This window comes from Dicentrarchus labrax, unplaced genomic scaffold (assembly GCF_905237075.1).
Source record: "Dicentrarchus labrax unplaced genomic scaffold, dlabrax2021, whole genome shotgun sequence".
Lineage (NCBI taxonomy): Eukaryota > Metazoa > Chordata > Actinopteri > Moronidae > Dicentrarchus > Dicentrarchus labrax.
In genome coordinates, this window is record NW_026136702.1 from 25,037,793 (window position 1) to 25,055,710 (window position 17,918).

At 40.3% G+C, this 17,918-nt stretch overlaps 1 protein-coding gene across 1 annotated transcript; it reads right to left on the minus strand.

Moving 5' to 3' along the window:
• Positions 1–4,060: 4,060 nt before the first annotated feature.
• On the minus strand, positions 4,061–16,866 carry ctu2 (cytosolic thiouridylase subunit 2 homolog (S. pombe)). The gene is made up of 16 exons (XM_051423932.1): positions 16,524–16,866; positions 16,029–16,103; positions 12,508–12,586; positions 12,269–12,328; positions 11,376–11,436; positions 11,163–11,272; positions 10,750–10,991; positions 9,925–10,060; positions 9,383–9,514; positions 9,185–9,276; positions 8,923–9,020; positions 8,117–8,215; positions 7,651–7,753; positions 6,972–7,038; positions 6,701–6,759; positions 4,061–4,663 (listed from the first exon to the last, which is right to left on the minus strand). Exons 1-16 carry the CDS (start codon positions 16,577–16,579, stop codon positions 4,603–4,605), a joined length of 1,530 nt encoding a protein of 509 aa, XP_051279892.1. The 5' UTR covers positions 16,580–16,866; the 3' UTR covers positions 4,061–4,602.
• Between the last annotated feature and the right edge of the window lie 1,052 nt (positions 16,867–17,918).

The following is a 17,918-nucleotide window of genomic DNA, read 5'->3' on the forward strand; positions in this document are numbered from 1 at the left end:
ATAAAAGTAAAATATTAGTGCTGTCAGTTCAACGCGTTATTAACGGCGTTAACGGAAACCCATTTTAATGGCGTCAATTTTTTTTATCACGAGATTAACATTCTTTGTGGCCTAGCACACTTTGTAGTTTTTTTCACATGCTTTTGCAACAACTAGTAACGTTAGAAAAACTACAACACCGGATCTAGCTAGACCGGAAACAAAACAACAGGAACGCCGCACACACTTGTTTAAGAGTAGTAGATGTTACGTTTTGAGTGGATGGCGAGCGCGAGACGCTGAAATGGATGCCAATAATATTCTGAATGGAAAGTTTACTTTTAAAAAGTTGCCAAATGGTTCCATTGACAAGACCAAAGTGATCTGTGTGTTTTGTTGTTGTGAACTGAGCTATCATCGCAGCACGTCCAGTCTGAAATACCACTTGATGGCCAAACACACAGCTGATGAGAATTCTCCGCCCCCGTGTCAAAGCCAGGCAACAATGCATGATTCTCAATAAAAACAACATTTGCACAAAGATCCACTTTTCCATGTTGATAAGAGCATTAAAATGAAAAAAAAGAATGGGACACAAAGTTAACTATGACATTAATGCGATTAATCGCAATTACATATTTTAATCGTTTGACAGCACTACTACTAAATTATAAACATTTCCTTATTCGTATTAATAATTTACTTTAAAAAATGTATTACTTTTTTTTTATTAAAAATGAATTGGCAAGTTAAATTGTGTTTTAATGGCTGTGTTTTACTTTCAGCTAATCAATGCAATGTCTTTTACACACACACACACGCACACACACACACACACACACGGCTGCCTCGTTAGCAGCGCCCCAGTCGACACTCCGTATTGTGGTCTGTGGGACTTAAGCCAGCGACCCTCTGGTTCCCAAGCCAAGTCCCTACACACTGAGCTACTGCCACCCTAAACAATTTACAAAAATAATTTAAATAAAATATAATCAACTTATTCTTATCATATACAGTTGAAACCAGAAGTTTACATACACTGTATAAAAAGACACATATACTTTTTTTCTCACTGTCTGACATGAAATCAGACAATCATTTTTCCTGTTTTAGGTCCGTTAGGTTTACCAAAATTATTTCTATTTGCTAAATGCCAGAGTAATGAGAGAAGGATTTTTTTTATTACTTTCTTCAAAGTCAGAAGTTTACATACACTAAGATTACTATGCCTTTAAACAATTTGGGAAAGCCCAGATGATGATGTCATGTCTTTGGAAGCTTCTCAACATTTGAGTTTATTAGAGACACCCCTGTGGATGTATTTTAAGGCACACCTGAAACACACTGCTTCTTTGTGTTACATCATGGGAAAGTCAAAAGAAATCAGCCAAGATATCAGGAAGAGAATTGTGGACTTGCACAAGTCTGGTTCATCCTTGGGTGCAATTTCCAGATGCCTGAAGGTGCCACGTTCATCTGTTCAAACAATTATACGCTAGTATAAACACCATGGCAGTGTCCAGCCATCATACCGCTCAGGAAGGAGACGGGTTCTGTGTCCCAGAGTTGAACGTGCTTTGGTCCGAAATGTGCATATCAACCCAAGAACAAAAGCAAAAGACCTTGTGAAGATGCTGGCTGAAGCTGGTAAGAGTGTGTCATTATCTCTAACCTGCCCTTCCTGTCTAAGATTCTGGAGAAAGTAGTCACCAAAGAGTTGTGTGACTTTCTACATAACAATAGTTTATTTGAGGATTTGCAGTCAGGATTTAGAGTTCATCATAGCACAGAGACAGCTCTGGTTAAAGTTAATAATTTCTGATTGCTTCTGACAACGGACCTGTCTCTGTACTTGTATTATTAGATCTTAGTGCTGCATTTAACACCATTGACCATGATATTCTTTTGCAGAGACTTGAGCATCAAATTGGCATTAAAGGAACTGCACTAAGCTGGTTCAGGTCATATTTATCAGATCGTTCGCAGTTTGTACATGTTAATGATGAATCTTCAATAAATACTACAGTTAGTCATGGAGTTCCACAAGGTTCTGTACTTGGACCAATACTATTTACTTTATATATGCTCCCTTTAGGCAACATTATTAGGAATCACTCCATTAACTTTCACTGTTATGCAGATGATACGCAGTTATATCTATCAATCAAGCCCGATGAAATTAATCAATTATCTAAATTACTAACATGTCTTAAGGACATAAAATCCTGGATGAGCTGCAATTTTCTGATGTTAAACTCAGAAAAAAACGAAATTCTTGTTCTTGGCCCCAAAAACCTCAGAGACTCACTGTCTAAAGATATAGTTACTCTAGATGGTATTACCTTGGCCTCTAGCACCACTGTCAGGAATCTTGGAGTTATCTTTGATCAGGATTTGTCATTTAACTCCCACATAAAGCAGACCTCTAGGACTGCCTTCTTTCATTTACGTAATATTACAAAAATTAGACACATACTATCACAGACAGATGCAGAAAAACTAATCCATGCATTTGTTACTTCTAGGCTGGATTACTGCAACTCTTTATTATCAGGTTGCCCCAATAAGTCCATTAAAATTCTCCAATTAATTCAGAACGCTGCAGCACGAGTACTGACAGGAACTAGAAAAAGAGATCACATCTCTCCTGCACTAGCTTCTCTGCACTGGCTCCCTGTAAAATGTAGAATAGAATTTAAAATCCTCCTCCTCACCTATAAAGCTCTTCATGGTCAGGCCCCTTCATATCTTAAAGAGCTCATAGTACCCTATTACCCCTCTAGAACACTACGTTCTCTGAATGCTGGGCTACTTGTGGTTCCTATAGTCTCTAAAAGTAGAACAGGAGCCAGAGCCTTCAGTTACCAAGCTCCTCTCCTGTGGAACCAGCTTCCAGTTGTGGTTCGGGAGGCAGACACCCTCACCACATTCAAGAGTAGGCTAAAGACGTTCCTCTTTGATAAAGCTTATAGTTAGGGCTGGATCAGGTGAGTCCTGAACCATCCTTTAGTTATGCTGCTATAGGCCTAGACTATAGGGGGATTTCCCATGGTGCACTGAGCTCCTCTCTTCCTCTCTCTTTCTTTTCATGTTCCATTAATGCATGTTACTAACTTCACTTCTTCCCCGGAGTTCTTGTGCTTTCTCGTCTCGCAGATTCTCATGGATCCTGGTGGAGCCTCCTGCCATGGTCCTGCTAGATTGCCATTGCCAATACTGTTGTTGCTGTGCACCTGTCTGTCTGTCTCTCTCTCTCTCTCTCTCTCTCTCACCCCAACTGGTCGAGGCAGACGACCACCCACCTAGAGCCGAAGGATCTGTCCTAGGTTTCTGCCTTTTAACAGGCAGTTTTTCCCTGCCCTTGTCGCCAAGTGCTTGCTCATGGTGGTACTGTTGGGTCTCTGTAAATAATGTTTTAAAGAGTTCGGTCTAGACCTGCTCTATTTGAAAGGTGTCCTGAGATAACTTCTGTTATGAATTGGCGCTATACAAATAAAATTGAATTTAATTGAATTAAATTTGAAGGCAGCTCTTTCATGGCTGTCAGAAATTGGAGCCCATGTGCGAGTGCTCTTCACACGTCAGCTCTGTTCCCCCCCCACCCCCCCGGGTGGTAAACATTGAGCCACATTGTCCTCTACTTGTATGCAGCGTAACTCAGTCTTTATTGGAGTGTTTTAGCTTACATTAGGGTAGCAAGTTCAAACTAGTTTTATCTGAAGATGTCTTTATGCAACCAGCCCCAGAAACCATCAGATAGCTACGACAGCTGAATATGAGGCCACACATTGTTGGAGCGCCTCCTCCAGTTTGGAACCTGCCACAGACATTAACTGTACACAGCTGAATGTTAACCTTTCCTGGCCTGTGACTCCTTTTTTCTGTAATTTGATTATCCTGATAATTCATAATAATGTAAATTTCCCCATTATATGATCATTTAGCTGTCCCAATGATTATCATGCATCCCCACATGTCCACCTCATCATTTCACCTGCAGTATGCAGGAGGTGCACACATTCTCCCCACACAATATTCTTTTCTGAATACCAGTTTGTGTGGGTAAAGACGTACACATGGGTTTTGTGCATACACACCGTGTATTTAAATAAAGTTTATTATAATAGTAATAACAAATACAAATTTCGTCAAGTCAAACTGATCTGTGATCTGCTTCACTAGTTCTGTTTATCTGGAAATGCCAGCATGGGCAGGGATGTTAAATGTCACTGTTTACCAGCTTTAATGACAGATAATGAATGGATGAGGAGAACTTTACATATAAAAATAAAATACTTTAATCTGTTCTGTTTGCAGGAGGTGGGTCCGACAGAACTGGACTTCCTAGATATGTTTCATGTTTCAAAGGTGTAATGCAGCCTCCTGCATTGTTTTAGCACACCCGCCTAGCCCCGTGAAGTGTTGATAATTCGTCAATGTTGTATCCCCCCTCCCACTCCAGCACCAGCCCCTATGACCCTGCACAGGGTAACGGCATATAGATAATGTAAGGCTGGTTTGGTAAAACTTCCCTTAATACATTTATTAAGCATTTACATTTAAAAGTCCTTGTGGTGTATTTTTTTCAGAGTGGACTGTTGGAGCCGCTTCAGCCTCCTTTCTCTAGACACCTTCATCACCGCCATCCAGCAGGAACTCGCTGATCTCCTCTCTCATCTGAGACCTACACAACACAACACACCTCAGGTAAAAATAGGACTGCTCAACATTTACATATTGTGTATATACAGTTGAAACCAGAAGTTTACATACACTGTATAAAAAGACACATATACTTTTTTTTCTCACTGTCTGACATGAAATCAGACAATCATTTTTCCTGTTTTAGGTCCGTTAGGTTTACCAAAATTATTTCTATTTGCTAAATGCCAGAGTAATGAGAGAAGGATTTTTTAAATTACTTTCTTCAAAGTCAGAAGTTTACATACACTAAGATTACTATGCCTTTAAACAATTTGGGAAAGCCCAGATGATGATGTCATGTCTTTGGAAGCTTCTCAACATTTGAGTTTATTAGAGACACCCCTGTGGATGTATTTTAAGGCACACCTGAAACAGACTGCTTCTTTGTGTTACATCATGGGAAAGTCAAAAGAAATCAGCCAAGATATCAGGAAGAGAATTGTGGACTTGCACAAGTCTGGTTCATCCTTGGGTGCCATTTCCAGATGACTGAAGGTGCCACGTTCATCTGTTCAAACAATTATACGCTAGTATAAACACCATGGGAATGTCCAGCCATCATACCGCTCAGGAAGGAGATGGGTTCTGTGTCCCAGAGTTGAACGTGCTTTGGTCCGAAATGTGCATATCAACCCAAGAACAAAAGCAAAAGACCTTGTGAAGATGCTGGCTGAAGCTGGTAAGAGTGTGTCATTATCCACAGTGAAACGAGTACTGTACCGACATGGGCTGAAAGGCCACTCTGCCAGGAAGAAGCCATTACTCCAAAAGAAACATAAATAAGCCAGATTACAGTTTGCAAATGCACACAGGGACAAAGACCTTAAAACAAAACTAAAATCGAACTGTTTGGCCATAATGACCATCGTTACGTTTGGAGGAAAAAGGGGGAAGCTTGCAAGCCTGAGAACACCATCCCAACTGTGAAATACGGGGGTGGCAGCATCATGTTGTGGGGTTGTTTTGCTGCAGGAGAGACTGGTGCACTTCACAAAATAGATGGCATCATGAGGAAAGAACATTATGTGGAAACACTGAAGCAACATCTCAAGACATCAGCCAGGAAGTTAAAGCTTGGGCGCAAATGGGTCTTCCAAATGGACAATGACCCGAAGCATACTGCCAAACTGGTTACAAAGTGGCTTAAGGACAACAAAGTCAATGTTTTGGAGTGGCCATCACAAAGCCCTGATCTCAGTCCTATTGAACATTTATGGGCAGAGCTGAAAAGGCATGTGCGAGCAAGGCGTCCTACAAACTTGGCTCAGTTACACCAGTTCTGTCTGGAGGAATGGGCCAAAATTCCTGCCAACTATTGTGAGAAGCTTGTGGAAGGATATCCAAAACGTTTGACCCAAGTCATACAGTTTAAAGGCAATGGTACCAAATACTAATGAAATGTATGTAAACTTCTGACTTTCAAGAAAGTAATTAAAACACTGTCTAAAAAATTCTTTCTCTCATTATTCTGGCATTTAGCAAATAGAAATAATTTTGGTAAACCTAATTGACCTAAAACAGGAAAAGTTTAATCTGATTTAATGTCACACAGTGAGAAAAAAGAGATTATGTGTCTTTTTATACAGCGTATGTAAACTTCTGGTTTCAACTGTGCCTAGGGCTGGGCATCATTGAAAATTTTTTGATACTGGTTCCTGGACGACACCCTTTTTCCAATTTTCTAACTAACTTTAACATTATACATTAAAAAAATAAAATAAAAGAGCGCCAGTGGAAGCTCAAACAATGAAAAACTATGTGGAAACAGGAAATATGACATTTGTGTTTGTTTCATGTATTAATGTGAGGAAGGTTCCATCAGATCTGTGTCCAGGGATCATGTACATATTATAGAGTCATGGGAGCAATGAGAAGACTGTTGGAGCCAAACAGCTCATCAGTCAGAACTTATTGGTTTCTGTCTCCCATTAAGAGCATTAACTCTTTTTTGGCCAAAAACACCTCAACAGAGCGTTATTTCAAATGTTGCTGTAAATGAACCAGATATTCTCCTCACCTTCTCTGCCTCCTCTGAGCCTCGGACAGGATGTACAGCGGGAGCCGTTCCACTGAAGACTACAACAAAAGGGAGTAAAACAGCAGCAGAGAAACACCTACATGTTCTTATTTTATTACTTTGAAAAACACGGGACATTTATATTTCCTTTGTTTTTACAAAAACTCAATTTTAAGGTCACCATTTTTTTTGATTTTGGATTAAAATTAAACAGACACAAAGTTTAGGCTGTATTTGGAGATGGTTCCTGCTCACTGGGGTTTTCACTCACCATGTCTTTGATGGTCAGCTGACAGCTGTAACACAGCAGGCTCTTTAGATGGGTTGTCTCTGGTACCCTGTAATATAGCAACAACACAGAAAGCTCACCAACATTTTACCCAACATAGGTCCAGAATAAACAGCAGGGGGTCCCCTACCATTATAATGTTATAATAATATTAAGATTAAAAGTTCATCTCTTTTGGAAAGGGTGTACTTGCATTAATGTGCTTATTATATCAGTGGCATAACATGCTAATAATATTTAGCGCAATTATTTCTGGGACAATATATCATCTAACAGAAGTAGTTATTGTGACAGGCCTACTGATACGAGCATGAACAGCCTCACAGAGCAGCTAGTATACTGTAGCTGTAGGCTGTTAAACCTCTATCCGAATCATCTAAATCAGTATATCAGCCCATCCATGGAGAGAGTGAAGAGGGGCCAGAGGTCCAGACCACCAAATAACTGATATATAAGATGGCAAGTACCAGTGGTTCTAATAAGATCTTATACAACGTGGAGAGGGGAGTCCTGTACTGCAGGGAAATTGTATGAAGAGAGACAGAACGATGGCCATTATTTGACACGTTGAAAAGATGTGTGCACAATCTGCTTGTTGACGTCACTGTGCAAAGGGTCACTGATCACCCAAATCAAGAGAAATAAATGACTAAAGACTTACTTGGCAGAAGAACAGCAGCCTCCACCACTTGCTGCTCTCCCACAATCCTCTCCTCCTCCAGAGGAACAGCACTGTCCAGCAGTTGGTTCTGGCTCCACTGGAGCTTTAATGGTAACAGGGAACAGCTTGTGTTAATGCCTCAGAACTGAGGGCAGAAGCTCAGTTGCGGACTACTGTCTGGTGTACATTGTATGTCCCCTCTGCAGGATTCCAGAGGCCTGAACACACAGAGAATGCTGAGGCACATCATGTGACCTCAGCTGGAGAATGGTTCTGCCACTACAAAATATCAAATTCAACTTACATTTCATGACAAGCCAAGTCTCAGTAAAAGCTAATCTGGTGATTACATTTGCTCTCATTTCTGAACTCTATTCCTGACTTAATGAACAAACTCATCACAGCTACTGGTTACCACAGAGACACAGCAGAGGGCATGAACAGAGGTGAAATATGTTCATTGTACCTGGGTTTTGTCTCAGGATCTCAGTACTGGTAGCTTGTGGAGATTTAGTCTGGGAGAGCTGCTCTGAGATCAGTGTGGCCTTGAAGGCTGAAGCATCCTCTGGATAAGAAAAGACAGACCGCAAGAGAGAAGGAAGTAAGGCATCTGTTCCAGCCAACCCAGAGGTCTTCACTGCACACGGCGTCCACTACCCACTTCACAGAGATTTGACTGATTTTAATTGTTCATTTTAAATTTGAATTAATATTATAATTACAATAATAACACGCACACACGCACGCACACACGCACGCACGGGGCAGAGTTAGTTTTTTGTCATTGTTACACTTGAGCTTGTTATGTACAGTTTCAATGAAGACTGTGCATTGTTTGAAGGTGAAGAGATCTGATGTGTTTCTCTGTCCTAAGCATTCACATTGGGACTAGTATTACGAAGATCTGAGAGCTGTGAACACTGGAAAACTAGGGCTGCACAATTCATTGAAATATTATCGATACTGCAATATGACCATGTGCATTTTGTGATAAACAGTATTATAATGAAGTACTGTAGTGCTGCAGAAGTGCCCTGGTCAATAATCCTATTCTCCAGTTTTAAGAAGTTTAGTGTAGACCCCAAATGTCACATCATCATGACTTTTGTAATTTTATTTTTTTTGTTAAAATTTAATTAATTGTGAAGCAATATCTGTCAAAATAATTACAATATGATGTGTTTGCCCTATCATGCAACCTGAGAAAAAACTATTTCTAAGACTAATCAAAAGTTGTTTGAACTTGTTGTAGCCGCCCTATACAGCACTCACCTGCAGCAGTATCCAGGGTACACATGCAGAGCAGACATCTGCCACAGTGGCCAGCTGTTGAAGAGCTCTTACATGCTGTCTGCAGCTTCTCACTGGTCCTACAGAACACACAGGGCAGCTTTTAAATGAGCATATTGTGGACTGACCCACTGTAGTACATATACTCTACTCAAAGATGTCCACCATCGATTGTCAAACCCGTCACACTGAGTACTTTCTACAGAATAAATGCTTATCTACAGGTTTGTAATTCCCTACTGACCTGTAGATGGTGCTAACAGTAGAGGGGAAGTCCGCTTGCAGTTTAGTGACAAAGCTCTCAGTCAGACGCTGGATACTGGCTTTGTCTGTTGTCTATGGGACAGACACACAGACACACAGTCAACAGTCTGAGGATGTACATGTTTCAGTTTACAGGCCTGATGTTACTGTTAGATCTACTGCTGCTGCTTGATCTCACCTTAGTTTCCAGGCTTGGGATGAAAACAGAGGGCACATTGAACATGTGGTTGTAGTAGGCTATTTCTTTAGCCGAGTAGTCCCTCATTGGTCTCACCAATATTATGTCACCATATCTGGAGTCTGAGAAACCCTGTTAAAACACACACACAAATAAAATATGAACATGATCTGCTAAAAAGGCTTGTGTGCTTGTAGCTAGCAAAACTCAAAGTAGTTTAAGCTAAGAGTGACTGCAGCATGTAAAGGCAGGGGAGAGGAGAGCGAGGAGGAGAAACACTTTTTTAAGTTTGGCCCATCTGCTAACATGTAGGCAGCAGGCTTTATGACCTATACTGCAGTCAGCCACCAGGGGGCGATTGAAATGTTTTGGCTTCATGTTGATAATCATCATTGTCATGTGAAATCAGACTCCTGCTACTCTGCTGCTGCTGTACGCACTTTGAGTTTACAACTGTAGAATCTGTGGATTTGTAGGTGTTAGAGTAAATGCAGTGCTGCTCTCAGTGTATATTATCTATACACATACCCACACATACGCACCGTGTCCTGAGCCAGCTGTGCTCCTCTGCCCAGAGATATACTGCTGAGCAGTTTGACAGCCAGTCTGGTGCAGTTGTCCCCCAGCATCACTTTACTGTAGCCTTCAGAACGAGCTGTGTGCACCAGCAGATGCTGTCTTTGAGGGGAACACAGTTGGGTCAGGATCAGTGGCAACTCTCCACAAATAAGCACAGCAGCTTCAAAAACAAGCTCAATATTAACATAGCCTGTTACAGCCTCAATGTAAACAGGTTTAATAAATGAGCGGGCAACATATTAAAATAAAAACAGAACACAAAAACAGGATTTATTTATATTAGCTTTGGTGGTTACTCTTGTATTTTAGGGTGATGCTGACAACTTGGAAAACACACAAATTTACACAGTCAGTATCTGATTGTTGGATTACTCACAAAGGGTAATGTAATCTGATTACATCTAGTAACACAACATATGAGCATTGCCAAAATTCATAAGAATGGTGCTGCACTCTAAAAATCAAACTTAAAACCGATTTAATCTGGCTCATAACTTCACATTTTCCTGACCAGATTCTTTGAAAGCCCAAAATGGTTTGAGAGTGAGCTGATAAAAATACAGACTGTACTTGATTTTGTGTTTTAATCAACATCATAATCTTCCTTGGTGAGGACAATGCCAAATTTATTCTACGTTTCTTTGCTGCACCCCTTTCCACTTGGCATTGACCCTGTGGTTCCATTTCAGGAAGGAGCTAATCATATTTCCATGGGAAAAACACAGAGAGTGGTGGATTATCCCAGATAACAAATAAGCACCATTAAGACAGATGTCAATAAGACTGACCTTAGTGTGTTTAGCAGGTCCTCTCTGGCCGTCAGTGTCTTAGCAGAGCCGATCAGCTGCTGCAGTGACTGTGTGTGGGACTCCTGGACGTCAAGAAGTGATGTTTCCTCCACTTCCCTCTGTGTCAAACAGTTGCTGCTGTCCCTCTGGATGAAATGGTCCACAGCGGCTTTGTAGGCACTGGCCGGCCGCTCTGCAGGCGATGGGGCCATCACCACAACTGAACTGGGAAGGTCCAGAACCTGAGAGGAGGTTGGGGACACATTCAGTGTCAAATTTGATCTGCCAGTATGACTCTTATTCAGACATGAGACTGCCATGTAAAACGGTTATCAAATTTAGGTAAGAAGTTGCATTGAAAGGGGCTTTCGACAGATTTCCAGTGAAGTGGTCCCTCCTGCGTTCACACTGACCTGTTCCAGAGGCACGATGTGGAAGGGGAAACCAGTTGCTTTGAACACAGCCTGCAGCTCATCTGCCGTCTTCCGTCTCTCCTCCACAGACTGACCTACAGCGCTACCCTCTGGGAACACACACACAAAAAAATCTGTGTCAGATGTGTTGGCCTCATTTCACAAGTTTAGGAATTCCTCCAGACATACATGAAAATGATTACGCTCATTTACCATCAATGTAGACAATGCCAGGTAAGAATCTCAACTTCTTGTGAGCGTTCTGACTTAAACCCTGAGAGGAAGAAAGTGTTTCCACTTATTAATATTAAAACAAAAATAAGGAAACAGTTATACTGTATCTACAGGTTTATACAGCATCTTGATAGATCAGAAATCTAGTTTTGCAGCCTCTGTAGTTTCTCTTACACATTTTACAGCCCGTTCTCAATCCCAGGCTGTCAAATAAAGACGCAAGCAGTGTTCAGTCAGCTGCAGTCTGAAACTTAACTGCTGGTTCTAATAAATCCTACACACTGCTCCTTTAAACTTATTTCTCATGTCTAAAGATCAAATCTTAATATTCAAGAATCTACCCAGCCTTTGTTTAAAACTGATTTAATCTCTGCGTAGTGGAGCCTAGAGGCTGAAAAGTTCCTTACAACCCAAAATATGAAAGTGAGGTCCAACACTGATGTTGGGTGATGCGGTCCAGTTTGTCCAAAAGTGTTAGATGTGATTGAGCTCAGCACTGTTATGTTAACAGGAAAGGGATGCTCGGCTCAAACGAAATGGATCTGGGGAATTAAATGTCGAATGAATAGAGTTAACGTGATTCCTGCAATGAAGGGGAATAAACTGATATGTGGCACACTTTTTATATAACATACATTTTAATCTTTAGGCTTGAGTTGCAAGTCTTTTTTGATTTTGCTTAGTCAAGTTTAAATCAAATCACGACTTGAGTCCATACCTCTGGCTCTCAGTCAGTATTGGCATGGACATGATCTTCAACAGGAAGCATGTGCAGTAAAAGTACGCAGCACCAGAGCCAACAATTACTACAATTACTATGCACTCTGTTAAAAGAAGCTGTTATTGCGACTACATCAAACAAACGGGTAAACCTCTTGGACTTGACTGAGCATTGAGCAGGAAGAAGGACCTCCAGATACCGCCAGCAGCACCTACAAGCAGATAATACACCGATAAGCATCACATCTTTTTACTTCATGCAGATTATTCTGTTTGTATAACACATTCAGAAAATAAATAGCTGTAAAGTGATGTAAAGTTGTAATGCAGTGTCAGGAGAGAACTGTTGTTATTTAGAGAATTAAGTATTTGTACAAATAACACAGCTTACCTTCTCTCCAGGGAAAATGATCCTGTTTTTACCCAGCATGGCTCTGAACTTATGAATGAAGTACTCCTTGAAACAGCCCCTAACACACACACACACACACACACACACACACACACACACACACACACACACACACACACACACACACACACACACACACACACACACACACAGTGTTGGTCTTCTGAAACCATGTAACATATTCTCTTCTAGCTACATCTCCAGCTCTCACAACACAGCTGAGAAACTCATCTTACATTCTAACAAGACCTTTGAGTTCAACATGATGGTCCCACACACTGCCATTACTATATATACCCTATTTACCCAGGTGTAGAATCGCAGGATAGATTTCCATTCAGACAATGATTCATGGTTATTAATAATTATTTATTTGTATTAATGAAGAAAAATCAGGTTTGCTATTCTTTAATTTTATTTTTTAAGAAAGTGGGATTGATTTATAATTTCCTTTTAGAAATAAATGTAGCTTAATGTCTGCTGAAACCGATGACCATTGTTTTTCTTCCGTTTGTACTTGTTGTTAATTTAATGAGACGAGTTGTTTTGTGTATATATTATAATAATATAATTTTATTATGACCTGCTCCTGTTTTAATTTGCTGTTGTCATACTCTGCAGTTGAGTTTTCTTTCTCTTACAGCTTATTTCCAGTCACTTTAAAGCTACTGTCACACATCCTGCACAGATGTACTGAAACCCTTCCAGCTGCTCAATGGGCATATTTCCTCTCTTTACCAATAGGCTTTTAATGTGAAACTTTCACTATATCCTGACAGTAGAACATGAGACAGATAATGTGTGAAACAATCAGGTTCCTCTGGCTCCTCCTAGTGCTCCTAATGGGATTTGTAAGAATATATTGTACCTAATCGAAAATAACCAATCAGAGCCAAGAAAGATAGCCGACTGTTGAATCTCATCGTTGAATACTGATGTTAGGAATGAGACTCAATCAACTATCTTCAAGCCTTCAACCTCAAGCATCTTTCTATCTTTCCTCAGCTCTGATTGGTTGTTTTCGTTCAGCCGCAGTGGATTCTTGCAAATGTCATTAGGAGCACTAGGAGGAGCCAGAGGAACCTGATTGTTTCACACATTATCTGTCTCATGTTCTACTGTCAGGATATAGTGAAAGTTTCAGCTAATGTAACAAAAAGTTATTTGTACTGCAGCTTTAATTAGCAGTAGCTCATTGCCGATAACTAGTGAATGAGGACAGTAATACTTAAGAACTTGTACCTGACCACTGGCAATTGAGGTAGGCAGATATAAAGGTATTCCTGAAGAGCGGATGAGGATGAATTTCATTTTCCTTTCCACTTCCCATGTACAAGGGTTCAGGACAAAATCAATCAATCAATTAACATTACGCAGAATTTATGTGAGCCATTATAGTACAGGTAGGTATCTCCCCTTAGTGTATTACAGCTATTATTTGAGAGAACAATTTAAAATACCGGTGTCATAGAAATTAGCATGAATGTTCTCTCACGACTTCCAGAATGCTCTCCCTTATATACCTTTCAGTACATCACAGTACATCCAAATAAAAACACATCTGGTATCCTATTTACATACTGCTGTAAATCGCATGTGAAGGTTTTAGGTCTTCATCACAAATGGTCCTTTGAGCTGACCCTGTGACTGAGACCAGATTCTTACCAGACATCCTCCTACCATAAAATCACTAAACCCCTAAACAAACTAAATACATTTACCACCCCACCTAAAACATTTATCTCCCAAATCCCCCCTTTTGACACGTGTCAAAATAAAAACAATACCCCACTTGGAAACATCTTAATTAAAATGATCAGTGAGTCATTAATTACAATTTTGTTACAAAAAGGAAACAAAAAGATCTAAGAAGAACAATAATCACAGGGATAAATACATGAATGATCATAGTGCCCCAAGGACTAAATTGGTCAGTTAACCATTTATTAAAGCTAAAACCTGCGGACTCAGAGGGACCACATGCATCACAAATTGCTGTGATCACACTAGTAATATTATCTGCATTATCTGGAATGACTGTAACACATGCTTCACCTGTTACATTTAGAGTCATAAAGAGACTACCTGTTTTTGCTCAACTTTTATTGGAGAATCTACAGGTGTGTGTGCACTTCAAGCAGGATTTAATACAAAATGACAGTACTACATGTGTTTGACAAAACAAGATTATTTTAGTGTGCAACATTTGGAATATATGGCATTCTGGTGATTTTAAGCCTGATCTAAATTGTTTTCTCTCATGTTTCTCTCTTTTTGTGTGTTTGTTGTTGTAAAACTCATTTGGGCCACAAGAGGCCGACGTGCACCCCATGTCCTAAATGGGATTAAAAGCATTGACGCTTTCTTCCAGGAGAGTTTAAATTTCTCTTAGCGTCGATTAAAATAAAGACATGAGTAATGTTACATAACTTTCTAGCATACAATGTACTTTGTGTTTAGAGCGCATGGAGAAATTAAAACTTACCTGGAAGTAAATATGAATGCTTTTACTCCTCTTTAGAAGATGGGGTGTGGTACACTTAAGCTTCTTGTGGCCAAACTTTTTTCACAGATGGAAAAACATGTAAGGAGCATAGGAAGATTATTCTTGTAAACCCTTGTTTGACCTGTTTAAATCATAAAAACTGCCCTCAAGACCGTAGAAATATTCTTATTTGAGCACATTATTTATGATGGGAGATATTATTTTTATTTTGGCGAGTATACAGAAACAGTGATCAACTGTCCTTTATATGCAGAATTTATTTGTACAAGCAGATTTCAGCCCTTCTTTTTATTTGTTGTTATTTTCTTTGTGAATTCTTCCCACAATTACTGAAAATGAAGCTTTAGTGAGACTGCATTGCTTCAATTTGCTACAATCACAAAAACTATCTACGGTCATAGAGCTTGATGTTCAGGGCTATGGACTTCTTGTCCTTGGTTACTTCACAGCCTCCAAAACTGGCTTGTAAAAAACGTTTTTTAATCAGATTTTTTTATTCTTTGAAATTTTGATTGAAAAACGTATCAAAAAGCAAAATAATAATAATCTTTTTTTCTTTGGCAAGTGACTGTTGTATAAGTGTCCATAATCGGGAATTAATGGACTTCGTGAGGCAGACATTTGGGTCATGAATCATGTGAATTGTTTTCTTTCTGGAACAGTATTTGTCATGTATCCATCATGTTGCTTTAGTGTCTTGTAAGCTCATATGGACTCTGCACCGTAGAATGGTGCAGGACACTAAAATAAAATCAATCAATATACAGCAGATAGACAGTGCTGAGTGTTACATGTCAGAAAATATCTCACTGTTGGTTGCATAAAGTAAAAGTACAGATTTTATGCCATTAGTATTGCGGTCTTTATACTTTTACACTGTTTCTGAAATTTGATTAAAAAAAACATAATCCATCATCTTGCTTACAGATTATTGAATTGCAACCCCTGCATCGTGATCCATATCGTATCTCCAACACACAGCCCTGTGTCTTACCTGCAGTATGTATCTCCCACCCTGATGACCACAGCTGCAGTTGCCTCTTTGCATTTGACACATTTCTTGGAGACACTAATAAACGGAGGGACAAAGGAAGGACATCTTAAAAACCCAGGCCTTTGTGTTTATAAATATTTTGAAAAAAAAATGGGGGGGGTATTTTTTTTTAAAAAAATTTTTAACAAAACTTAATTTTAGCCAAAAAATGTGGCTGTGATTAAAGAGATTTTAAAATTGCGTTTGATCTGATCCATGATGAACATAAGAGGAGAATACACAATATTTTAGAGACCCTACAAAGTCTCACAAATAATGTCGTCCCCTCACAACCCTTTGTCCCCTTCCCCCCCCACCCCTGTCCCCTCCACCCCTGTCCCCTCCTCACAACCCTGTCCCCTCCCCCTTGCCCCCCCCCCTCCCCCTGTCCCCTTGTCCCCCCCCCCACAACCCTGTCCCCCCCACCCCTGTCCCCTCCCCCCCGTGATGTCTTACCTGGGCACGTGCGCGCTCTCCAGCTCCTCGCGGTAGTCTTCGTCCACCTGACACATCTGGACGAGGACTAAGAAGCGAGCACAGCGGCTACTACTGTTCCTTAAGGGTCAGGGTCAGTGCCGGTTACCGGAGACCGGGATGACGTAGCTCTCAGCAGACACAGTGAGGTCTCGAGCCCTGAGCTTTTGGCGCTAACTGACTTGAAGCCGCTCTTAAACACACCTGCCGCTATATGTCACGTTATACTGCCGTTAAATAGTGACGTTATGAACTTTATTTCACTATTGAATGTGCGCAAGAGTCTCGTGAGTGTGTCTGAGCCAAAGACTCCAGGCGCCCTTTGATGACGTAGCAGTCTTCTGGAAGGCAAACAGCAGGAAGTTGAGTTAGCGCCACCAGCTGGTACGGAGGGTGGCTGTTAGTATTAATATAAGAAATGTTCAATAAAAAGAGTTGATAAATTACAAAAGATTGCTATGTAGTCATAATTAAATAATATTGCTCAAATCCTGTCAATAAGACTAGTTTTAGTTGAGTTATTAGTGTTTGTGGCAAGCTCTCAATCGCTATTAGAAAAGAGAAGCAACCCTTTTTGTCCTGCAGTGAGACGTCCCAGTCTCCATTAACACATACACCAATACCTCCTAATGCTTGTTGTGTTGACAATATTGACAAAGACTCAAACTAAAGACATTTCCGGTATATTTTAATTTCATTTTAGTTCAAGTACACAATATCATTTTTGTACGTTTTTGTGTTTATTTTCCTTTCAGTTAATTAAAGTCACACCCAGTTTTAGTTTCACATTTAGTTTGAGTTAACTGTTATACACCTTGCTGCTGACCCTCTCTTATATCTATTGAATTTCAGTGAATCTCTCTACGACTCAGAGGTCACTTCACTCAGTCTCTGTATAGTATCTGAGACAGTATATTGGTTTCATTTTATTCATTGAATTAAAGTCAACTCTCCACTTGACCACAAAAATCACTGCTTCCTGTTTTATGTTAATGTGTGTATTGTACTGTGTGATGACCGATGTCTTTGTCTTTTATGTGATTGAATTCAATATCCAGTGCAGAGTCTGGTGCTGAGGATGCTTCAGTGTGTTCAGTGGACTGCTGCGTGTGTGTTGGGGAGGGCTGTGTGTGTGTGTGTGTGTGTGTGTGTGTGAGAGAGAGAGAGAGAGAGAGAGAGAGAGAGAGAGAGAGATTGTGAGTGAGTGTGTGTGTGTGTGTGGTGTGTGTGTGTGTGTGTGTGTGTGTGAAAGAGAGAGAGAGTGAGTGTGTGTGTGTGTGTGTGTGTGTGTGTGTGTGTGTGTGTGTGTGTGTGTGTGTGTGTGTGTGAGAGTGTGAGAGAGAGAGAGAGAGAGAGAGAGAGAGATGAGTGAGTGTG